The sequence below is a fragment of the Scardinius erythrophthalmus genome (genome assembly GCF_964197995.2).
Source record: "Scardinius erythrophthalmus genome assembly, chromosome: 21".
NCBI classification, from domain to species: Eukaryota; Metazoa; Chordata; class Actinopteri; order Cypriniformes; family Leuciscidae; genus Scardinius; species Scardinius erythrophthalmus.
The window spans coordinates 35,637,624-35,664,286 of record NC_138241.1 but is presented as its reverse complement, the minus strand read 5'-3'; the positions used below and the strand labels follow the sequence as shown (position 1 = coordinate 35,664,286).

At 36.1% G+C, this 26,663-nt stretch overlaps 2 protein-coding genes across 4 annotated transcripts in view; one reads left to right on the top strand and one right to left on the bottom strand.

Annotated features, from left to right (window-relative positions):
- The window catches only part of dntt (deoxynucleotidyltransferase, terminal), a 156,042-nt gene extending 145,871 nt beyond the window's left edge, over nt 1-10,171 (bottom strand). The window contains exons 1-3 of the mRNA XM_081350798.1: nt 9,979-10,171; nt 6,874-7,112; nt 1,018-1,192 (exon numbers count right to left, since the gene is read on the bottom strand). Of these exons, the coding sequence (XP_081206924.1) occupies nt 1,018-1,192; nt 6,874-7,112; nt 9,979-9,996 (432 nt within the window). The 5' untranslated portion in view covers nt 9,997-10,171. The remainder of the gene's footprint in view (nt 1-1,017; nt 1,193-6,873; nt 7,113-9,978) is intronic.
- Nucleotides 10,172-25,015: 14,844 nt separating this feature from the next.
- blnk (B cell linker) overlaps nt 25,016-26,663 on the top strand; it is a 36,904-nt gene continuing 35,256 nt past the window's right edge. For all 3 annotated transcript variants that reach the window (XM_081350790.1, XM_081350788.1, XM_081350789.1), the window contains exons 1-2: nt 25,016-25,444; nt 25,616-25,678. In XM_081350790.1, coding sequence (XP_081206916.1) covers nt 25,376-25,444; nt 25,616-25,678 — 132 coding nt within the window. In that variant the 5' untranslated portion in view covers nt 25,016-25,375. The remainder of the gene's footprint in view (nt 25,445-25,615; nt 25,679-26,663) is intronic.

The window sequence follows — 26,663 nt, the reverse complement described above, 5'->3', positions numbered from 1 at the left end:
CAGGGAAACACACAACACAGCTGACACAGGCAAACACACAACACAGCTGACACAGGTAAACACACAACACAGCTGACACAGGTAAACACACAACACAGCCGACACAGGCAAACACACAACACAGCTGACACAGGCAAACACACAACACAGCTGACACAGGTAAACACACAACACAGCTGACACAGGGAAACACACAACACAGCTGACACAGGCAAACACACAACACAGCTGACACAGGTAAACACACAACACAGCTGACACAGGTAAACACACAACACAGCCGACACAGGCAAACACACAACACAGCTGACACAGGCAAACACACAACACAGCTGACACAGGTAAACACACAACACAGCTGACACAGGGAAACACACAACACAGCTGACACAGGTAAACACACAACACAGCTGACACAGGCAAACACACAACACAGCTGACACAGGCAAACACACAACACAGCTGACACAGGTAAACACACAACACAGCTGACACAGGGAAACACACGCGCTAGAAGAGTTTTTGTTTTGTTTGTTTCTGGTCCCGCTTCGGATGTCACGATGCCATCAAGCGGTATCTCTGGTCGTAATCAGTTCTTCACTGACCAATCAGCGTTCATTAGCAGAATGCTAGCGTGTTATGGGCAACAACAACTCAACCTGTAAGAAATCGAAAGGACATAAGTACTCATTCATTCAACTTTCGACCTATAACCCATGCTGAACTTGCAAAACCTACAATCAGATCTGAGATTTCTCATAGACTCCCATTCATTCTGCACTCATGGGCGATCGCCCCCAGTGGAACTCTGGTGGAACTACAACCAAAATTCGGTACAATAGGACTTAATAGGGAGTGGCCAGGCTCTCCGTAGACGGGCTCTGCAGATACTAAGTAAGAAAAGCATTTTTTGCAGTGTAGCTCGATCGGTTTCCGGGTTGTAGGACGGATGAGCGAGGAAACACAAGGGATACTGAGATTAAGAAGTACCACATGCGTTCTCTGAAGTGCACTTACTTGTATGTAATGTCTCAGTTCCACAGGCACAGGCCGTCCAGCGCTCATGCTCTCAGTAAACCAGCTGATGTTCAGCACGTGTGTGTCTCGAGTCTCTCCGAATCCCTGCTCCTCCAGCCAGTTCCAGAGATCCTGCTCCGTGTTTCCCTCAGACACGACGTGAGTCACGTTCCCACTGAAAACACAAGACGCACACCATTAGACACACATAATGAGTTCAAGAAGAAACCTCAGATTGTGTGGCTGTTTGCAAAGCACCTTAATCCACTTTCACATCTACTCTGCGATTGATTGATTCTCTCACACACACCCACGTGCTTTTTTCATTTCTCTAGTGGTTGTCTGAGATCAGATTATAGTGTGTGAAATCAAATCAGGTGGACTTTCACACTGGGATCTGCATTAGGATGTGTGTATGTGACGTGTCTGATCAGAAGCACAGGTATAATAACACACACACACACACACACACACACACACACCGCTCAGTCAGTCCGAGCTTTCAGCACTTTGGTAAATTACTGTGTCTATCAAAGCCGTCGCTAAACGAAGTTACCCACATCGGGCATCGCTTGCAATCAGCAGCACACGGGGACGAAGAATAGCAGAACACACACACAGAACACACACACTGTCACTGCGGCGGATGCTTGAAATTAGCCAGAGACAAGAGAGAGAGTTTGAGGGTAAATCGACCCGTGACGTGACCTGGGAAAATAATGTCCTGTTCGTCATCAACCGGGAAATATATGGCTTGTTTGATGCACACTAAAAAATGCAATCTTTTATTGTTTGACTGTAAAAATGATATGATCAATAAGTTATGACAACACATGTTTTTACATAGCTTAAACTCATTATAATAAGTCAACTTTTTTATTAGTTATACAAGATTCAACTCATTTTTTAAAGTCAATTTAAAGTAATTTAAGTTGAAATACATTAAGTTGACTTAAACATCCAAGTTGATTGTACTTAAATTTAAGGCAGCAACTTTTTTTTACAGATAGTATTTAGTAATATTTTTGATTAAGATTATTTATATTTTGAGTTTCATTATAATTCTAGTAAAAGTTTTAGTATTTTTTTATATTTCTACTTTTGCTTTAATTCATTTTAATTTCAGTTTTAGTCATTTTAGTACTTCAACTCAAACTTTTTCATTTCATTTCATTTCCCCAAGACAACATTTCTCATTTTCATCCAAGTTTAAGTAAGTTTTTCATCTAATATTTGTATTTTATTTTGTCTTGATTTCAGTAATTCAATTCATTTTTTAGTAGTTTTAGCTTTTTTTTTAACAATAACAACACTGGTTTGACTAGAAAGCAGAGAAACGATACATTAGCAGAGTCACAAAAACAAATGAGTCCAACATATTTAATGATGATTTTTACAGTTTTCAAGTAAAATAATGGTGGTGTTTGTCTGCGCAAAACTCACTGGCAAAACGTGAGGTGGTTGCCAGGGCGTTGCTATGGCCAAAGTCATATGAGCCCAAGTTTCGATGATAACCTGGTCTGTACTTTTACAAAACCCCTGTGATGATATCTGATGTTAATGCGATGGAAATCTGAAATTCATGCATGACATTCATGGTTTTTAAATGCTATGTAAATTTGTCAGATATGATCTCGAAGCAAACCGCCTCAAAACCGGCTATCCACATTAATTTATAATCTATAATATATATCTATGATACATATTTCTAAGAGTGGAGTATAAAGATTACAAGATTCAATGTGGTTCTATATAGAACTCTAGGGTTCATGATTTAATTTTAAAGAACACTATGCAAAAAAGATAAGATATAAATTATTGTATACTACTTTCATGTTTAACGAGATATTTCATTTAAAAAACTATATTTAAAATTTAAAATGACAACTAAATCCATAAAATGATCCTATGATTGTAACTCCTGAAAGGTTCCATATAGAACTCAATTTCAGTGTTGGGAAAAGTTACTTTTAAACTCCCCAAAAAAAAAAAAAACTAATTATGTTAGTTACTCTTTACGTAAAATATTGCATTACATTACATTTGCGTTCCATTTTTTATATATATATATAAAAAAAAAATCTTCCTCTTTTTTTCATTCCTTCGAAAGGAATTTTATGGGAATCTCCTTGTGCATCCTCTGAGCAAGAACATTTTCCTCTTACATCAAACTCCACTGGAATCAAATCACGGCTTGATTTATTAAACAGCTTCAGTGATATCAATATAAAATAAGATGTGCATTATAAATGTTTCAACAGTTAATCTGCAGTCTTTCTTGTGCGCCTGTGTGCCGTCTCTCTCACGGCGTGCTCTGCGTTCTGTGTAATACCCGGGGAATCTTTATAGGGTATTGTATTATGAGACTCTTACTGATATCAAACCCTCACTGGCTTAAAAAATGTCAGTTTTCAGCTCATCACGATGCGTTTCCTGTGGTTGGTTGCAGACGCTCGAGCTCAAGCTGTGTTTCTGGGAATGGTGCCATCGCTCAGCTGGGAACGGCACGATACGCCACGGCAAACTGCTGGTGCTGTTATGCCCATCTACCCCAACAACTCCCACTGGTGCTCCTCCACCTGCACAAACTGGCACAAACTGGCACCAACAGCCCTAGATCATCCAGAGAAGAATAACTCACTATACTTCACGACTCGGGGTTATTATATTACACGCTTTGATGTTGCACGAGTCATTTACTCCTTTCAGTTCAGAACAGCACTGCTCAAAAGTTTGGAATAATTCAGATTTTTAAATGTTTTTGAAAGAAGTCTCTTCTGCTCATCAATGCTGCATTTATTGGATCAAAAATACTGTAAAATTGTGAAATATTATTATAATTTAAAATAGCAGTTATCTATGTGAATATACAGTAAAGTGTAATTAATTCCTGTGATCAAAGCTGAATGTTCAGCATCATTACTCCAGTCTTCAGTGTCACATGATCCTTCAGAAATCACTCTAATATGAGGATTTGATGATCAAGAAACATTTATGATTATTATCAATGATGAAAACGGTTTATATTTTTGAAACTGTGCTAAAAAAAAAAATTCAGGATTCTTTGATGAATAGAAAGCTCAAAAGAACAGCATTTATTTGAAATGGAATCTTTTGTAACATTATAAATGTCTTTACTGTCACTTTTGATCAATTTAATGCATCCTTGCTGAATAAAAATAATTTCTATTTGTATCACAGTTTCCCAAAAAATATGAAGTCGTACAAAAAGTGTGAAGTGAAACTAAAGACATTTATAATGTTGCAAAATATTACATTTCTAATAAATTCTGTTCTTTTTCAACTTTCTATTCATCAAAGAATCCTGAAAAATAAAATGCGTCACAGTTTCCACAAAAAATATGAAACTGTTTTCAACATTGATAATAATCATAAATGTTTCTCGAGCATCAGATCATCATATTAGAGTGATTTCTGAAGGATCATGTGACACTGAAGACTGGAGTAATGATGTTGAACATTCAGCTTTGATCACAGGAATAAATTATTTTAACATATATCCACAGAGAAAACACTTATTTTAAATACTTATTACCTTTTTCAGCAGATTAATGCAGCCTTGAGTCATTTCTTTCAAAAACATTAAAAAATCTTAAATATTCCAAACTTTTGCCAGATTGTGTAAGTCAGTCTATACTTGTAATTTCTGTTTTTTACTCAGAGTGACTGATTAATTATGTTAAATCTGCACAATGAGGTTTTAATAGATGGTTTCTGTGCTATTATTACAACATCATTTTCCACAGAACCTTCTGTCCTGAAACTCACGGAGACACCAGCTGCACTACTCATTATCCCTGTGATTTGCATAAAATTTTATGCAAATTAAAATATTACACAGTGAAAAATTGAACTTTTAACTGTTTCCCAGAGAGATGTACGTCACTCACTCTCCTTAAATAGGGAAATATTACTCAGATCCCAGTTTAAATAGGGATAAACTGGGATCTGAGTGACTCTGAGTGTTCACACTTGGTTCATTGACTTTACTTGCACAATTACGGTACGTTGGTTTCGTCATGGTAAGACGCTTTTAATGCATTTGTCACTTTTGAATTTGCACCAACACAGAACGACACTAACATGGGTCTGGAATCAATGCATTGCATGAGATACTTTGCAAAAAAAACTTTTATTTTGCATTGCAAAGAATACTAGTTGAAATGACATTAGCGTCATCAATGCTATTAACGTCCGCAAGACTGGATTCACACGTGGTTCACACTTTTCCAAGCACATTTGGATGGGCTTTCTTTACACAACAGCTTTTACAGCATCCAAACAAACAAAACTCTTGGGTTCGCATCAAAAACTCTAGCGTGACAGTATTCTGATTTATTTATAAACTGAGCGGCGAGTTTAATCGTCACAATCCCAAGTTCTGTATATGTGAAAAATGAACTTGGTTTAAGGCTTCACTGAGCTGTAATGCTCGACTCTGATGTATGAAGAAGGTCACAGTCGCTGCGTCCCAATTCGCCAACTTACACTCTGCCCTTAAAGTATACACTGTTTTAGTGAAGAACTAGTACATACTTTTGAGTGTGTATTAGACAGGCAAGATTTGGGACAAACTACTTTGTCATAATTGCATTTAAATGGCCCTGTCAATCATCTTGTCACAGTTAAATTCCTCCACATTTAATTTAAGAGAGAAATGCAGCAGCGCGTTAATCTGACAGTCGCCGGTCTTTCATGCCGAGACGCTCCTCGTGTGTTTGCATAATGATGCATTTAAAAGTTAATGATCAAATGTGTCTTTCTAAAGTTCAAAATGCTGTTGCAGATGAAAAAATAAAAAATAATAAATGAAAAAATAATAAATAGAAAATTCATGATGGTTTTGATGACAATGACTGCCCTATTTAGGCATTGACATTGACAATAGTGTTTAGACAGTAGAAAAGCTGTCAGTAGTTTCCTGATTTTAACACATTTTTATTACTGTGAAATTAGATTTTTATAAAAGTAAATGTAAATTTAAGAATAACTTTGATATTGTTAAATCATCATTGTATAGCATTGCATTATATGTTTTAAAACTACGAAGCTTTGATCATAAAACTAAGCATTTAAATATCATCATACTGAGACATATTATTGGCAGATATTGATATGTATGTGCATTTTATGTGCTATACTGTTATACAGATCTCATTGATTTACATTATAAGCATCAGAATTAAAAACAATTGTCCACCATGTTTGTAGTTCTGTACTTTTTATTCTTGTTTGTAGTTCTAATCAAATCCTCGTCGTCCAACGTGCAACATTAGCCGTTAGATTGAGCACGGATCCACAATTCCGGATTCGATCCGTAAAAAGTAAACCATCCGGATATCTTTAGATAAAAGATCCTTGTCACTCATTTCAACTGATACTCCGATTTGGGACGACGTTTACACGACGCCGTTTTCAACTAAAAACGTAAAACTTTTTATGCGTTTTGGCCGTTCATTTAGACGACAACGGCGTTTTGGGCCTGAAAACGCAAACTTTTGAAAACGGGTTTCCAAGTGTACGTTTTTGAAAGAGGTCTCCGTGTAAACAACTAAAACGCAAATCTCTAAACACGATGACGTCATGCACATGCGTATTACCTGTTCAGTCTATAGTGATTCATCGCCATCTACTGGCCTGGCAGCAGAATACAGAGTGCGTTTTTAGTCGTTTACGCGGATCCGTGTGAACGGGGATCGTTTTGACAATGATGTCGCCTGTACGCGGAACACTCAAAGGAAAAACGTGTCCGTTTTAAGCATATCGCTGTCGTGTAAACGTACCCTAATTCCAATATCGAATAATATTTAGTACGGTGTTTTCTGTGTGACGTACCTGAGAGCGTCATCCACGCAGAACCCTTTCGATCTGGCCAGATTCGAGAGAAAGTTCCTCCTGCTTTTTCCCATCCTCTTCTCCACCAGGTACAGGGTCAGATCCCTGAACTTGACCTCCTCGTGACCCCGAGGGAAGGCCACTTCAGGCCGGCGCTTTCGAGTGGGAAGCATCTCTGCATCAGGGCCTGGCGCTTCTGTATCAGTGGCATTGGCTGATGCCGTCGATGCCTTATTTTTCTTTGAAAGACAAAACTGGCAGTTAGTGTGGCGTGTTTGTTTATGGTTTGGCAAAGAGTCTTACAGGTGCTTTAGATTTGGCACTCGTGCTGATAGGGCATGCCAAAACTACCACTAACAGATGGATGGAGAACACTGGGGTCACGGCGAAGAAAAGAGGAAAGAAAATAACAGCAGCACTGAGGCAAGACTTGAATGAACAACACTGAGGACATTTTCACAAACTCACTGGTATTGCAATGACACCACAGGCCTGTTTACCACATAATCGCACACATTTATGGCTGATTCTTTAATTAGGGCCTATAAAATTAAAAAGTAATGAATAGTTTCTGAATTAATCTATCAAAATAACACCTATAAAAGCTACTCTCATTTTCTCGCCCTCATGTTGTTCCAAACCTGCATGTGTTTCTTATATCTTGAAGAGTGGTGATAACCAAACAAGATTAGAACGCACTGACTTCCATTAAAGCTTATATAGAGGAAAAACACTGAGAAAATATGTTCCTCTGTCTTCAGTCATACGGGTCTGGAACGAGATGAAGGCGACCGTCACTCATTTTCATTGTAAATAAATAGAAAATTCATGATGGCCATGATGACAATGACTGCACTACTTAGAGCAATTCTACATTATGAAAAAAAAAAAAATTAGTAATACTGTAAATGGTTTTGATATGACAAAAGTGCTAAGTCAGATGTGAAATGTGGAAATTAGTAGTTTCCAGATTTTAACACGCTCTAATTACTGTGAAATGTAAGAATAACTTTGACATTGTTAGTAATATTTCAAGATGAACAAGACTGAAGGAACTCAGCTTTACTTAATTATTCATACTTTTTTTCTTTTATTTTTTTCTTAATTGGGAGTATCAAATATGATAATCAGGCTATAAGTGCTGGGCAACGATTAATAGTAATTAATGGCATCCAAAATAAAAGTTTGTGTTTACATAATAAATTATATATATGTACATATATATATATATATATATATATATATATATATATATATATATATATATATATATGTATGTATGTATGTATGTATGTACGTACTGTATATGTATGTGTATATATGAATGTATGTATGTATATATATATATTATATATATATATATATATATATATATATATATATATATATATATATATATGCAGAGTTCAGATGCAAAAGCCTCTAAGTGCCATCTGAAATTTTCTTCTAGAATGATCATTTTTATAAAGCTTGTATATTTAAGTTAAGTAATTTCACTCAAATGACAATTAATAGGTAATTTTCATTGCCATTTAAGTGAAATTATTGAACTTAAATATACAAGCTTGATAAAAATTATCATTCTATAAGAACATTTCAGATGGCACTTAGAGGCTTTTGCATCTGAACTCTTCATATATATATTATATATTCATATATACAGTGCTATGCATAAGTTTAGACACCCATGCTAAAGTTGACTAAAAAGAGGAATAAAAAATCATCTTTTGGAAATTGAACTTAATGCCTTAATTTAAAAAATTAGGAAAAAAGGATCCAACCTTTAAGGACACCAATTTTCTTTGTGAATGAATAATGTATCGTAAATAAATAAATGTTCTTCCTTAAAATACAGGGTGCATAAGTCTGGACACCCCTATGTTAAATTCCCATAGAGGCAGGCAGATTTTATTTTTAAAGGCCAGTTACTTCATGGAGCCAGGATACTATGCATCCTGATAAAGTTCCCTTGGCCTCTGGAATTAAAATAGCCGCACATCATCACATAGCCTTCACCATACCTAGAGATTGGCATGGAGTACTTTCCATAAGATCATCTCTCAATGCAAATCAAACTAGCTATTAGGCTAACTGAAATAAAACCATGCCAATCTCTAGGTGTGGTGAAGGGCTATTTTAATTCCAAAGGCCAAGGGAACTTTATCAGGATGCATAGTATCCTGGATCCATGAAGTAACTGGCCTTTAAAAATAAAAATCTGCCTGCCTCTATGGGAATTTAACATAGGGGTGTCCAGACTTATGCACCCTGTATTTTAAGGAAGAACATTTATTTATTTACGATACATTATTCATTCACAAAGAAAATTGGTGTCCTTAAAGGTTGGATTTTTCCTAATTTTTTAAATTAAGCCATTAAGTTCAATTTCCAAAAGATGATTTTTTATTCCTCTTTTTAGTCAACTTTAGCATGGGTGTCTAAACTTATGCATAGCACTGTATATATATTAATATGTCAGGCTTTACAGAGTTAAATCACGAGGATACAGAGAAGTATCACCATTATTGCAAACTCGTCCTCTTCTGTAACACAACGGGATGTGAGCAATATGAGCCTAAATTAAAAAAAGAATGCATGGATGCAAACATTACATTACAAGTCCCCTAGAAATAGTTGAACAAAACAAGCACTCTTGGCATCCTACACTTTATGGCCAATAGTATGTGGAAACCTCTTTCTAATAAATGGCTTTGGCGATTGCAATAATTCCGGATTATCGTTTAGAAAATAATGTCTGTATGGATGCTGTGCACAGGCATATCATAATAGAGAAACACCCTGCATAAACTGTGGCAACAAAGTTGAAAGCACCAGAACATCTTTACATGCATAATGCATTACAGTTTGTCTTCACAGAAATCTCAGGAACCTGTTCATTAGAAGCTGTGCTTTTGGCCATTTAATGCATTTTCGACATCATTTGGGATGCATCTGTCCTACTTTGGCACATTAAACAAGTACATAATGTGCAAATTAGGATTCATTCCTTGTTTGCAGCCATGTCATCTTTAAAAAGCATGTTCAAATACATAAAAGTGCAGACAAAAGTGTGTTTCAGTGCATGTGCATCATAGTGAACTTTACCTTGTTTTCCGTTAGCATCTCAGAAGCACCAGACCGAACTTCTCAGGAGTTGTCGTGGGATTTGGTCGGACTGGTCGCAGTGATCGACCTCCACAGATGTCCAGTAACATCCAGCAGTTTCTCACAGATGTAGAACAGAGCACAGGCTGTTCCTCGCGCTCCACCATCTGCCCGAGCGAGTTAATGAGTCTACCTGTGAAGAAGAAGCCCTTCATTAGCTGATGAGCGGATGCACAGCACCATATGTGGAGATGAACTGGTCATTTCAGATCTTTATTATGCCTCTTCTGTACAGAAGATCTCACACTGTTTCCCTCCGCGCATAATTCACTTTTTTCCCCCAGTTTATTTTTATTTTGCTCTTTATCTGTGTTATTCTGGAGCTTTCTAATGCCAGCTTTGCTGAAGCAGGTGCACAGCTCTGGTCTGGGTCTCATAGTCAATTCAAATCAATTCAATTCACATTTATTTGTAAAGCGCTTTTCACAATACACATCGTTTCAGAGCAGCTTTACAGAAAATGCATGAGTCCACATTACAATAGAGTGATCTGTTATCAGAGGAAACTAAGTTATGCATTTCAGAAATGTACATGTACAAATTACACTGTTAGCTCAAAATGTATTAATTTAAACAGTGTATTAAGGCAATAAGGCAGAAACAATGAGCTCATTGAAGTAATGAATACTTGTTTGTCAAATGAAATCTATAGAGACCTGTTTTATCACTCTTTAAACTTGATCCATTAAAAAACACTAGCAACACTATAACAAACCAAAACTGACCGCACACACACAGTTTACAACAGCTGAGCTCCTGAAGTAAAAATCATTTTTCTCCATATGAGGAGTAATTTCGTATGATTTCTCACAAACCTTTACAGACAGACCTACTGTGAGTTATAAGGTTGGTGATCAACGGTATATGCTTTTGTTGAAGAAGTCAGCCCACATTATTTCAACCTGGTTTATAAATAACGAAGGTTAAAAGCAGAATTACGGGTGAAAAACTACATTTAACATGATTCTGCAGAGAAATATCCAACAAAAGAGGTAAAGAGGCACTAAAACCACGGATGAAGCCCTAGCAACCACATGTTAGTAACAGAAACCACTCGCATGGTCTCCAAAAAGAAAAGGAAAAGAAGATGTAGTTATTTGTCCATGTCCTCTCGATTCCTTGATGGACCTGCAGCTTTACACTGGGTTAGATGTGCTGTGGACACCAGAGACACAGATCCAGGACAGGCCTGGTCATGTTGTAGCACATTAACCGTGTTTTTCCTCTTGACCATAGTCATTATTTGCTATTAAACTGATTCATATCTAATAGATTACACACACACACACACACACACACACACACACACACACACACACACACACACACACACACACACACACACACACACACACACACACACACCGCTGTAATGCACCAGGTCTCTATAAACACTCAGGAATCCTTTAATTGGACCAAAAGAAAACTGCAGCTATAAGAGATCTTACAGAATCAGTGCGGGTCACTTTCTCAGAATCTCAGGAAAAGAGCTCCATGAGGACTATGTGTGTGTGTGTGTGTGTGTGTGTGTGTGTGTGTGTGTGTGTGTGTGTGTGTGTGTGTGTGTGTGTGTGTGTGTGTGTGTGTGTGTGTGTGTGTGTGTGTGTGTATGTGAGAGCAGGAGAGTGTGTGTGAGAGAGAGAGAGATAGAGGGAGTGTGCATGTGTGTAAGTGTGTGAGAGTTTGTGTGTGTGTGTGTGTGTCTGAGTGTGTGTGTGTGAGAGAGAGAGATAGAGGGAGTGTGTGTGTGAATGAGTGTGTGAGAGAGTTTGTGTGTGTGAGAGCAAAAGAGAGTGTGTGTCTGAGTGTGTACGTGAGAGTGTGTGTACAAGTGTTTGTGTGTGCGCGAGTCTGCGAGTGAGTGAAAGAGACTGTGTGCACGTGTTTGTCAGTGAGTGTGTGTGAAAGAGACTGAGTGTGTGAGTGCGTGTGAGACTGTTTGTATGAGAGACTGAGAGAGTGTGAGTGTGTGTGTGTGTGTGTGTGTGTGTGTGTGTGTGTGTGTGTGTGTGTGTGTGTGTGTGTGTGTGTGTGTGTGTGTGTGTGTGTGTGTGTGAGAGAGAAAGACTGAGTGTGAGTGCGTGAGTGAGACTGTGTGTGTTTCGAGAGTGTGTGTTTGTATGAGACTGAGAGAGAGAGAGTGTGTGTGTGTGTGTGTGTGTGTGTGTGTGTGTGTGTGTGTGTGTGTGTGTGTGTGTGTGTGTGTGAGAGAGAGAGAGTTTGTATGAGAGACTGTGTGAGAGTGTGTGCGCGTGTGTGTGTGTGTGTGTGTGTGTGTGTGTGTGTGCGCGCGCGCGCGCGTGTGTGTGTGTGTGTGTGTGTGTGTTTGACAATGATGCTCTGACTCTCATTAACCGGATGTCGAAGGTTAACTGGTGTCACACTGTAGTTGTGTGTAATCATAAAGCCACTTCCTCTCAGTTCTTCATGTCACTGCTGGTTTGGATCAAGTCCAGAATTAAAAAACGCAGGACGGTGAAAAATGGTCCACGTTTGAGCACCTGCAGAACAGAAGACGCTTCCAGGAACAGCCATATTCACAATAACTGCTATTCATTTAGTATAAAAACACTGCATCATAATGTCTAATGCATCTTAACATTATGGATGGGCTCTTGCGGTTATAATGCGAGTCGTTATGATTAATAGTGCAATAATTCTTTCTTGTAAACATAATACACATCACAAAAATATTATTACCTGCATGAGGGAGTTTATGATGCAGCTGATGGCGTCATAATATTTCCAAATAACAATATCCTCACCGACTGAATGCACTAAAACATGATATTCATAAAACACCATTCATTATTACACTGTTTTTGTAATTGTTTAAAATGTACAAATTGATGTTGCATTTGCAAATAGTGAGGCACTTGAGGCTGGAAACATTATATATAAAAGCATAACATTTTAATGGCATTGATATCATATGCTAGTACTTCTGAATAATGGCCAATATGATTATGATAGCCTAAAACAGGGTTTGGTTTTATGAAGGTAAATGTAAGACCTTTTTAAGTCCAAGTAAAGAAAATTTAAGGCATATACTGAAAGGAACACAATGTCAATATTTTCTCTATAGGGAGAAACACGATGAGTTGAATTAGCAAAAAAACACTGCAAAAAAAGTGATGTTCTTCCTCTGAAATGTTGTCTTTTTTTCCAGTGCAAATGTCTAAAGATTCTTAAATCAAGATACATTTATTAGGAGAGGCAAAATTACATCAAATATGAAGTCTTGTTTTCTGTGAAGTGATCATGAAATATCTGCCATTGGGCTCAGAAAGAAATACTTAATTCAAGTTTTCATAACTCACTGACAGATATTTGTTCACGTTTTAAAGTAAATGCTTGTTTTAATTTTTCAAAACTTCATTGCATCTCCTTTGCAAGACTTCATTGTTTGGAAAACAGGACAAAAACACTGAAGAAAATGTTCATTTTTTCAATGCATGCAACATTTAATGCCATAACTTTAAGCATTTAAACCTTTTTAAAGGCACAATATGTAAGATTTTTCTGTATAAATACCCAAAAACCACTGGAACAATGTTATATATTTTGTTGACTTGTGTACTTGCGTTATCCCAAATGATCCCAGAGAAATCAGCTGTTTTAACGCATGTTGAAGACAGCAACTCCCATGATTCCACACTCATTCATGTGTCATCAAGCTACGCCTTTGTTATTGTTTTAAATAATCGCCTCTAGCGGCGAAACTTACATACTGTGCCTTTAAGGCCTTAAAGGGATAATCCACCCAAAAATGAAAATTAGCCCATGATTTACTCACACTGAAGTCATCCTAGGTGTATATGACTTTCTTCTTTCAGAAGAATACAATCAGAGTTATATTAAAAATGTCCTGGCTCTTTCAAGCTTTATAATGGGAGTGAATGGCTGTATGTCTTTGGAAGTCCATAAAAGTGCATCCATCCATCATAAAAGTGCATCTATCCATGATTAAAGTGCATCCATCCATGATAAAAGTGCATCTAGCCATGATAAAAGTGCATCTATCATCATAAAAGTGCATCTATCATCATAAAAGTGCATCTATCCATCCTAAAAGTGTATCTATCCATGATAAAAGTGCATCTATCCATCCTAAAAGTGCATCTATCATCATAAAAGTGCATCTATCCATCATAAAAGTGCATCTATCCATCCTAAAAGTGCATCTATCCATTATAAAAGTGCATCTATCCATCCTAAAAGTGCATCTATCCATGATAAAAGTGCATCTGTCATCATAAAAGTCCATCTACCATTATAAAAGTGTATCTATCCATCATAAAAGTGCATCTATCATCATAAAAGTGCATCTATCCATGATAAAAGTGCATCTATCATCATAAAAGTGCATATATCCATTATAAAAGTGCATCTATCCATGATAAAAGTGCATCTATCCATCCTAAAAGTGCATCTATCCATGATAAAAGTGCATCTATCATCATAAAAGTGCATCTATCCATGATAAAAGTGCATCTATCCATGATAAAAGTGCATCTATCATCATAAAAGTGCATCTATCCATGATAAAAGTGCATCTATCCATCATAAAAGTGCATCTATCATCATAAAAGTGCATCTATCCATCATAAAAGTGCATCTATCGTCATAAAAGTGCATCTATCATAAAAGTGCATCTACCATCATAAAAGTGCATCTATCCATCATAAAAGTGCATCTATCATCATAAAAGTGCATCTATTCATCATAAAAGTGCATCTATCCATCGTAAAGTGCATCTATCCATCCTAAAAGTGCATCTATCCATCATAAAAATGCATCTATCATCATAAAGTGCATCTATCCATCATAAAAGTGCATCTATCATCATAAAAGTGCATCTATCCATCGTAAAGTGCATCTATCCATCCTAAAAGTGCATCTATCCATGATAAAAGTGCATCTGTCCATTATAAAAGTGCATCTATCATCATAAAAGTGCATCTATCCATCATAAAAGTGCATCTATCATCATAAAAGTGCATCTATCCATCGTAAAGTGCATCTATCATCATAAAAGTGCATCTATCCATCATAAAAGTGCATCTATCCATGATAAAAGTGCATCTATCATCATAAAAGTCCATCTACCATCATAAAAGTGCATCTATCCATCATAAAAGTGCATCTATCATCATAAAAGTGCATCTATCCATCATAAAAGTGCATCTATCCATGATAAAAGTGCATCTATCCATCCTAAAAGTGCATCTATCATCATAAAAGTGCATCTATCCATCCTAAAAGTGCATCTATCCATCATAAAAATGCATCTATCATAAAAGTGCATCTACCATCATAAAAGTGCATCTATCCATCATAAAAGTGCATCTATCATCGTAAAGTGCATCTATCCATCCTAAAAGTGCATCTATCCATCCTAAAAGTGCATCTATCCATCATAAAAGTGCATCTATCCATCGTAAAGTGCATCTATCCATCCTAAAAGTGCATCTATCCATGCTAAAAGTGCATCTGTCCATTATAAAAGTGCATCTATCATCATAAAAGTGCATCTATCCATGATAAAAGTGCATCTGTCCATTATAAAAGTGCATCTATCATCATAAAAGTGCATCTATCCATCATAAAAGTGCATCTATCATCATAAAAGTGCATCTATCCATCGTAAAGTGCATCTATCATCATAAAAGTGCATCTATCCATCATAAAAGTGCATCTATCCATGATAAAAGTGCATCTATCATCATAAAAGTCCATCTACCATCATAAAAGTGCATCTATCCATCATAAAAGTGCATCTATCATCATAAAAGTGCATCTATCCATGATAAAAGTGCATCTATCCATGATAAAAGTGCATCTATCATCATAAAAGTGCATCTATCCATGATAAAAGTGCATCTATCCATCATAAAAGTGCATCTATCATCATAAAAGTGCATCTATCCATCCTAAAAGTGCATCTATCATCATAAAAGTGCATCTATCCATCCTAAAAGTGCATCTATCCATTATAAAAGTGCATCTATCCATCATAAAAATGCATCTATCATAAAAGTGCATCTACCATCATAAAAGTGCATCTATCCATCATAAAAGTGCATCTATCATCATAAAAGTGCATCTATTCATCATAAAAGTGCATCTATCCATCGTAAAGTGCATCTATCCATCCTAAAAGTGCATCTATCCATCATAAAAATGCATCTATCATCATAAAAGTGCATCTATCCATCATAAAAGTGCATCTATCATCATAAAAGTGCATCTATCCATCGTAAAGTGCATCTATCCATCCTAAAAGTGCATCTATCCATGATAAAAGTGCATCTGTCCATTATAAAAGTGCATCTATCATCATAAAAGTGCATCTATCCATCATAAAAGTGCATCTATCATCATAAAAGTGCATCTATCCATCGTAAAGTGCATCTATCATCATAAAAGTGCATCTATCCATCATAAAAGTGCATCTATCCATGATAAAAGTGCATCTATCATCATAAAAGTCCATCTACCATCATAAAAGTGCATCTATCCATCATAAAAGTGCATCTATCATCATAAAAGTGCATCTATCCATCATAAAAGTGCATCTATCCATGATAAAAGTGCATCTATCCATCCTAAAAGTGCATCTATCATCATAAAAGTGCATCTATCCATCCTAAAAGTGCATCTATCATCATAAAAGTGCATCTATCCATCCTAAAAGTGCATCTATCCATCATAAAAATGCATCTATCATAAAAGTGCATCTACCATCATAAAAGTGCATCTATCCATCATAAAAGTGCATCTATCATCGTAAAGTGCATCTATCCATCCTAAAAGTGCATCTATCCATCCTAAAAGTGCATCTATCCATCATAAAAGTGCATCTATCCATCGTAAAGTGCATCTATCCATCCTAAAAGTGCATCTATCCATGCTAAAAGTGCATCTGTCCATTATAAAAGTGCATCTATCATCATAAAAGTGCATCTATCCATCATAAAAGTGCATCTATCCATCATAAAAGTGCATCTGTCCATCATAAAAGTGCATCTGTCCATGATAAAAGTGCATCTATCCATGATAAAAGTGCATCTATCATCATAAAAGTGCATCTATCCCTGATAAAAGTGCATCTATCATCATAAAAGTGCATCTATCATCATAAAAGTGCATCTATCCATCATAAAAGTGCATCTATCCATCGTAAAGTGCATCTATCCATCCTAAAAGTGCATCTATCCATCATAAAAGTGCATCTGTCCATTATAAAAGTGCATCTATCATCATAAAAGTGCATCTATCCATCATAAAAGTGCATCTGTCCATCATAAAAGTGCATCTATCATCATAAAAGTGCATCTATCCATCATAAAAGTGCATCTATCATCATAAAAGTGCATCTATCCATCATTAAAGTGCATCTATCCATCATAAAAGTGCATCTGTCCATCATAAAAGCGCATCTGTCCATGATAAAAGTGCATCTATCCATGATAAAAGTGCATCTATCATCATAAAAGTGCATCTATCCATGATAAAAGTGCATCTATCATCATAAAAGTGCATCTATCATCATAAAAGTGCATCTATCCATCATAAAAGTGCATCTATCCATCGTAAAGTGCATCTATCCATCCTAAAAGTGCATCTATCCATCATAAAAGTGCATCTGTCCATTATAAAAGTGCATCTATCATCATAAAAGTGCATCTATCCATCATAAAAGTGCATCTGTCCATTATAAAAGTGCATCTATCATCATAAAAGTGCATCTATCCATCATAAAAGTGCATCTATCATCATAAAAGTGCATCTATCCATGATAAAAGTGCATCTGTCCATCATAAAAGTGCATCTGTCCATCATAAAAGTGCATCTGTCCATGATAAAAGTGCATCTATCATCATAAAAGTGCATCTATCATCATAAAAGTGCATCTATCATCATAAAAGTGCATCTATCATCATAAAAGTGCATCTATCCATCATAAAAGTGCATCTATCATCATAAAAGTGCATCTATCCATCGTAAAAGTGCATCTATCATCATAAAAGTGCATCTATCCATCATAAAAGTGCATCTGTCCATCATAAAAGTGCATCTATCATCATAAAAGTGCATCTATCCATTATAAAAAAGTGCATCTATCCATCATAAAAGTGCATCTGTCCATCATAAAAGTGCATCTGTCCATGATAAAAGTGCATCTATCCATGATAAAAGTGCATCTATCATCATAAAAGTGCATCTATCCATGATAAAAGTGCATCTATCATCATAAAAGTGCATCTATCATCATAAAAGTGCATCTATCCATCATAAAAGTGCATCTATCCATCGTAAAGTGCATCTATCCATCCTAAAAGCTGCATCTATCCATCATAAAAGTGCATCTGTCCATTATAAAAGTGCATCTATCATCATAAAAGTGCATCTATCCATCATAAAAGTGCATCTGTCCATTATAAAAGTGCATCTATCATCATAAAAGTGCATCTATCCATCATAAAAGTGCATCTATCATCATAAAAGTGCATCTATCCATGATAAAAGTGCATCTATCCATCATAAAAGTGCATCTGTCCATCATAAAAGTGCATCTGTCCATGATAAAAGTGCATCTATCCATGATAAAAGTGCATCTATCATCATAAAAGTGCATCTATCATCATAAAAGTGCATCTATCCATCGTAAAGTGCATCTATCCATCCTAAAAGTGCATCTATCCATCGTAAAGTGCATCTATCCATCCTAAAAGTGCATCTATCCATCATAAAAGTGCATCTGTCCATCATAAAAGTGCATCTATCATCATAAAAGTGCATCTATCCATCATAAAAGTGCATCTATCATCATAAAAGTGCATCTATCCATCATTAAAGTGCATCTATCCATCATAAAAGTGCATCTATCATCATAAAAGTGCATCTATCCATCATTAAAGTGCATCTATCCATCATAAAAGTGCATCTATCCATCATAAAAGTGCATCTGTCCATGATAAAAGTGCATCTATCCATGATAAAAGTGCATCTATCATCATAAAAGTGCATCTATCCATGATAAAAGTGCATCTATCATCATAAAAGTGCATCTATCATCATAAAAGTGCATCTATCCATCATAAAAGTGCATCTATCCATCGTAAAGTGCATCTATCCATCCTAAAAGTGCATCTATCCATCATAAAAGTGCATCTGTCCATTATAAAAGTGCATCTATCATCATAAAAGTGCATCTATCCATGATAAAAGTGCATCTATCATCATAAAAGTCCATCTACCATCATAAAAGTGCATCTATCCATCATAAAAGTGCATCTATCATCATAAAAGTGCATCTATCCATGATAAAAGTGCATCTATCCATGATAAAAGTGCATCTATCATCATAAAAGTGCATCTATCCATGATAAAAGTGCATCTATCCATCATAAAAGTGCATCTATCATCATAAAAGTGCATCTATCCATCCTAAAAGTGCATCTATCATCATAAAAGTGCATCTATCCATCCTAAAAGTGCATCTATCCATTATAAAAGTGCATCTATCCATCATAAAAATGCATCTATCATAAAAGTGCATCTACCATCATAAAAGTGCATCTATCCATCATAAAAGTGCATCTATCATCATAAAAGTGCATCTATTCATCATAAAAGTGCATCTATCCATCGTAAAGTGCATCTATCCATCCTAAAAGTGCATCTATCCATCATAAAAATGCATCTATCATCATAAAAGTGCATCTATCCATCATAAAAGTGCATCTATCATCATAAAAGTGCATCTATCCATCGTAAAGTGCATCTATCCATCCTAAAAGTGCATCTATCCATGATAAAAGTGCATCTGTCCATTATAAAAGTGCATCTATCATCATAAAAGTGCATCTATCCATCATAAAAGTGCATCTATCATCATAAAAGTGCATCTATCCATCGTAAAGTGCATCTGTCATCATAAAAGTGCATCTATCCATCATAAAAGTGCATCTATCCATGATAAAAGTGCATCTATCATCATAAAAGTCCATCTACCATCATAAAAGTGCATCTATCCATCATAAAAGTGCATCTATCATCATAAAAGTGCATCTATCCATCATAAAAGTGCATCTATCCATGATAAAAGTGCATCTATCCATCCTAAAAGTGCATCTATCATCATAAAAGTGCATCTATCCATCCTAAAAGTGCATCTATCATCATAAAAGTGCATCTATCCATCCTAAAAGTGCATCTATCCATCATAAAAATGCATCTATCATAAAAGTGCATCTACCATCATAAAAGTGCATCTATCCATCATAAAAGTGCATCTATCATCGTAAAGTGCATCTATCCATCCTAAAAGTGCATCTATCCATCCTAAAAGTGCATCTATCCATCATAAAAGTGCATCTATCCATCGTAAAGTGCATCTATCCATCCTAAAAGTGCATCTATCCATGCTAAAAGTGCATCTGTCCATTATAAAAGTGCATCTATCATCATAAAAGTGCATCTATCCATCATAAAAGTGCATCTATCCATCATAAAAGTGCATCTGTCCATCATAAAAGTGCATCTGTCCATGATAAAAGTGCATCTATCCATGATAAAAGTGCATCTATCATCATAAAAGTGCATCTATCCATGATAAAAGTGCATCTATCATCATAAAAGTGCATCTATCATCATAAAAGTGCATCTATCCATCATAAAAGTGCATCTATCCATCGTAAAGTGCATCTATCCATCCTAAAAGTGCATCTATCCATCATAAAAGTGCATCTGTCCATTATAAAAGTGCATCTATCATCATAAAAGTGCATCTATCCATCATAAAAGTGCATCTGTCCATCATAAAAGTGCATCTATCATCATAAAAGTGCATCTATCCATCATAAAAGTGCATCTATCATCATAAAAGTGCATCTATCCATCATTAAAGTGCATCTATCCATCATAAAAGTGCATCTGTCCATCATAAAAGCGCATCTGTCCATGATAAAAGTGCATCTATCCATGATAAAAGTGCATCTATCATCATAGAAGTGCATCTATCCATGATAAAAGTGCATCTATCATCATAAAAGTGCATCTATCATCATAAAAGTGCATCTATCCATCGTAAAGTGCATCTATCCATCCTAAAAGTGCATCTATCCATCATAAAAGTGCATCTGTCCATTATTAAAGTGCATCTATCATCATAAAAGTGCATCTATCCATCATAAAAGTGCATCTGTCCATTATAAAAGTGCATCTATCATCATAAAAGTGCATCTATCCATCATAAAAGTGCATCTATCATCATAAAAGTGCATCTATCCATGATAAAAGTGCATCTATCCATCATAAAAGTGCATCTGTCCATCATAAAAGTGCATCTGTCCATGATAAAAGTGCATCTATCATCATAAAAGTGCATCTATCATCATAAAAGTGCATCTATCATCATAAAAGTGCATCTATCCATCGTAAAAGTGCATCTATCATCATAAAAGTGCATCTATCCATCATAAAAGTGCATCTGTCCATCATAAAAGTGCATCTATCATCATAAAAGTGCATCTATCCATCATAAAAAAGTGCATCTATCCATCATAAAAGTGCATCTGTCCATCATAAAAGTGCATCTGTCCATGATAAAAGTGCATCTATCCATGATAAAAGTGCATCTATCATCATAAAAGTGCATCTATCCATGATAAAAGTGCATCTATCATCATAAAAGTGCATCTATCATCATAAAAGTGCATCTATCCATCATAAAAGTGCATCTATCCATCGTAAAGTGCATCTATCATCATAAAAGTGCATCTATCCATCATAAAAGTGCATCTGTCCATTATAAAAGTGCATCTATCATCATAAAAGTGCATCTATCCATCATAAAAGTGCATCTGTCCATTATAAAAGTGCATCTATCATCATAAAAGTGCATCTATCCATCATAAAAGTGCATCTATCATCATAAAAGTGCATCTAGGCTATCCATGATAAAAGTGCATCTATCCATCATAAAAGTGCATCTGTCCATCATAAAAGTGCATCTGTCCATGATAAAAGTGCATCTATCCATGATAAAAGTGCATCTATCATCATAAAAGTGCATCTATCATCATAAAAGTGCATCTATCCATCGTAAAGTGCATCTATCCATCCTAAAAGTGCATCTATCCATCGTAAAGTGCATCTATCCATCCTAAAAGTGCATCTATCCATCATAAAAGTGCATCTGTCCATCATAAAAGTGCATCTATCATCAAAGTGCATCTATCCATCATAAAAGTGCATCTATCCATCATAAAAGTGCATCTATCATCATAAAAGTGCATCTATCATCATAAAAGTGCATCTATCCATGATAAAAGTGCATCTATCATCATAAAAGTGCATCTATCATCATAAAAGTGCATCTATCCATCATAAAAGTGCATCTATCCATCGTAAAGTGCATCTATCCATCCTAAAAGTGCATCTATCCATCATAAAAGTGCATCTGTCCATTATAAAAGTGCATCTATCATCATAAAAGTGCATCTATCCATGATAAAAGTGCATCTATCATCATAAAAGTGCATCTATTCATCATAAAAGTGCATCTGTCCATTATAAAAGTGCATCTATCATCATAAAAGTGCATCTATCCATCATAAAAGTGCATCTATCATCATAAAAGTGCATCTATCCATGATAAAAGTGCATCTATCCATCATAAAAGTGCATCTGTTCATCATAAAAGTGCATCTGTCCATGATAAAAGTGCATCTATCCATCATAAAAGTGCATCTATCCATCATAAAAGTGCATCTGTCCATCATAAAAGTGCATCTATCCATGATAAAAGTGCATCTATCCATCATAAAAGTGCATCTGTCCATCATAAAAGTGCATCTGTCCATGATAAAAGTGCATCTATTCATCATAAAAGTGCATCTATCCATCATAAAAGTGCATCTATCATAAAAGTGCATCTATCATCATAAAAGTGCATCTATCCATCGTAAAGTGCATCTATCCATCCTAAAAGTGCATCTATCCATCATAAAAGTGCATCTATCATCATAAAAGTGCATCTATCCATCGTAAAAGTGCATCTATCATCATAAAAGTGCATCTATCCATTATAAAAGTGCATCTATCATCATAAAAGTGCATCTATCCAACCTAAAAGTACATAAAGTGTTCGACGCGGCTCTCCGGGGGTTAATAAAGGTCTTCTGAAGTGAAGCGATGCATTGGTGTAAGAAAAATATCCATATTTAATAAAACTTTATTGACTAAAATAACTAGCCTCCAGCAGCTTAGCTTCCCCTTTGTCTGAAAGAAGAAAGTCATATACACCTAGGATGACTTCAGGGTGAGTAAATCATGGGCTAATTTTCATTTTTGGGTGAAAGATCCCTTTAATTTGTTTAAAGGCGAATTCAGACTTTTAAGACCTTTTTAATCACCGCAGAGAACTTTCCAAATGAGTCATTCTTCAGATGCAGCAAGTTCATTTGAGCTTATTGTATCTCATCTTTGTGAAGCAGGCATGGTCTTGTATCTTCAAGACAAAACTGAAGCTTATTGATTAATAAACATTAAAGGAAGCAGAAACTTAAGTATTCTGTGGTAATTCTGTGTTAAAGTAGATAATGCAATGCCAAATATCCTCTGATTACATTCTACGCTCTACTAAATGATTTTGCAACTGTTTAAATAGGAAATGACAAATGTTATAAAAAGCACCAGAGCGCAGAACCACATGCAAACACGACCTGAAAAAAAAACTTAAATGCAAAGCCCATCTAAAAGAGAGCATGGATATATTTTTTTATTTACCACAACCTATCACTGTTTTCCATTACGTGCTGTGTGTACAAGAGGAGAGCGGGGCTAGTCGTCATGCGTCGTGTTGACCAATAGAGCACCAATAGAGCATGTTGTCACATAATATGTAAATATGTCAGATTGGAAACCTAATACGGGCCATTTAGTGAGAATAAATATAAAAAGCATAAAATAGTACAAAAATAAGTAATAAAATACAAACCAAAATGTATTCAAACCTTCAACATTTCTCACATTATCAGTTTATTCGCTGTAGTTTAGAAAATGGTAAATATGACAAGAACTCAGTTGATATTTCACTGGTTTCGTCCACAAATGAATTATGTTGAATATCTGTCGCTGTTAAATTTAAATACACAATTAGATAATACCAGTTTAGCTCAACCAATCACCAAGCAATGCTTCACTGTGTTCAGTCTGTGTGTAAAAAGGTCACATTAGCAATTAAAGAAGAAACACTTCAGCAAAACATGATCAGGTCAAAGTGTCCGAATCATTTTTGGTCCCAAATCTTTATACATTTTACTGGTAGTCACTGTATGAAGAGTTTTTGGGTATAATATGTCACAGTTTACTTTATTTTGCTCTCCTCACTTACATAAATGGGTAACACTTTATTTCGATAGTCCACTTTAGACATTTTACTGACTATAAGTAACTTTGCATGTTAACGAGACTGTATATCTGCTAACACTTTATTGTGTTGTTGATCCCCCAACAGATATTCTACTGACTAACTGCAACTACAAGTCAACTTATTCTCCTAACTCTAACCATAACCAAACAGTCTGCTAATACTCTAATGGGAGTTAGTTGACATGTAGTTGCAAAGTTACTTATAGTCAGCAGAATGACTAAAGTGGACTATTGAAATAAAGTGTAACCCATAAATGAACTATAATGTCCTGCACCCACTAGTAAAAAAATATCAAAAATTATATCTGGTGTCTGAATAGTTTTTGGTTTGACTGTATAAGCATAAAATGAATAAAACACATTTTAAATGTGACAACCTGATCCAATCTGACAACTGAAAATCAATATTTTAGACAATAATAAAAAAAAAGAACAAAAAATATGATAACTTATGGAAGTGAGAAACAACCATGCATGTAACCAAACTTTTGACTAAAACACCCTCACATATGTAACAGCTATATCCGGTCTATATATGGAGAAAATGTGTTCTCATTTAATCTTTCATTTCCCTTTTGGTTTGTGCAAACAGCGATTTCCCACACAGAGCAGGACGTTCATTAAAAAAGCAGAACGTTCACGCTTTTATAGTGGCCCTAAAATCACACGTGAAGATAAATCGAGGGCTTGTGGCTTCGTTCGCATTACCTATGAGAATGAATTCATCACCGCAGAGAGAAGTGTGAGAAAAGCATTTCATGTAGGGGTCAGTTACCATCATCGAGAGCTAGAGGAACTTCCCATGTTGCAAAAGCTTGCCTCACACTGGCAGTGAAGCCTCTCCTGAGTGTGTGTTGTCCTCTGAGCGGATTCAGACGGGTTTAACCGATCCAGGATGAGTTTACCGACCCGGGAACAGTGTGAAGGATGGAGTCCCGCGCAAGTGTCCGGCTTTCTGATTCAGGTGAGGGTTCAGTTTCAAGTTCAGGTTTGTGTGTGAACCACGATTTCCTAAAAACATTTAATGCTTTTCAACTTGGCCTATTTTTGTTGTTTCATCCGGTGCAGAAAGGGTGAGGTCATGTTTATTGATGAATATGTTAATGAGCTGAAGCTTAATGGTGTTTGTTCACAGAACAACATGCGAGACTGTGCAGACTCGGTTCAGAGGAACCGGATTGACGGCTGTCGGTTTCTGGTAAGTTCCCTTTCTTGGTCAAATCTTCGCTTTTGGTCAATATATTGACCAATATTTTCACTTTGCAGATGTCAGCTAAATCTAATCAGTGTTAATATCATTAACATTTGATTCTACTAATCGTGTATTTTCGATACAATTCATTGTATATACAATTAGATACAACTTTCATATGGGGAAGTGAGTGATTATTCTGATGAGTCTGACTCAGTCGTCTTGCTGTGGTTTTAATAGTGGATTTGCATTGATGGAGGAATTAGACAAGCACAAATATTTATCGTTTAAGATGCTGTGGTGAAATTGGAACCGTCAGGCCAGGGAAACACTTTTAATGACCTGGAGATTATTCATGCTGTGGGTTTGAGTGAGATCGCCTGAAGAACTGTTTGGAAACAGTCATTATTACACACTTTAAGAGGCTAACATTTGTTATTAATAATGTGACACATTAACAAATGGGATATTCAACAAGAGAAGAACATGAAGGGTGGGACTCACATGCATGATGTCATCAGTCCAAAATCGAATTTATGACCCGTATAAAGTTCATCAGATTGTGTTGTGTTAAAGTCAGATTGGATTGTGTTAAAGGGTTAGTTCAGGATTTTAGACATGAATCTCTATAGCTTCCCCATAAGCAGTGTGGTGCATTGACCATGACTTACCCCCGACAGCGTCCTGTGAGCCGAGCTCCGGTCCAGTTTTGGTCAAGATGAAATTAGTCCGGCAAGTTTGCTGGGGTCACGGCAATAAAGCTTTTTTCTTCTCAAATCAATATGTGTTCAAAAGAGTGATATATTTGCGTCACAAAACCGCTGTCTATGGAGAGGTCAGACCTCGTAATGGCTTGGCACTATTTTCTCCCCCGTCATAACCCTGCGCGCTGCCGCTATCTACAGCCAGCTGCGAGCCGCGCACGTGTCACTTTGTTTACAGCGCGTAAAGAGAACGATAACATGTCTGACTACAGCAGCGACGATGACAA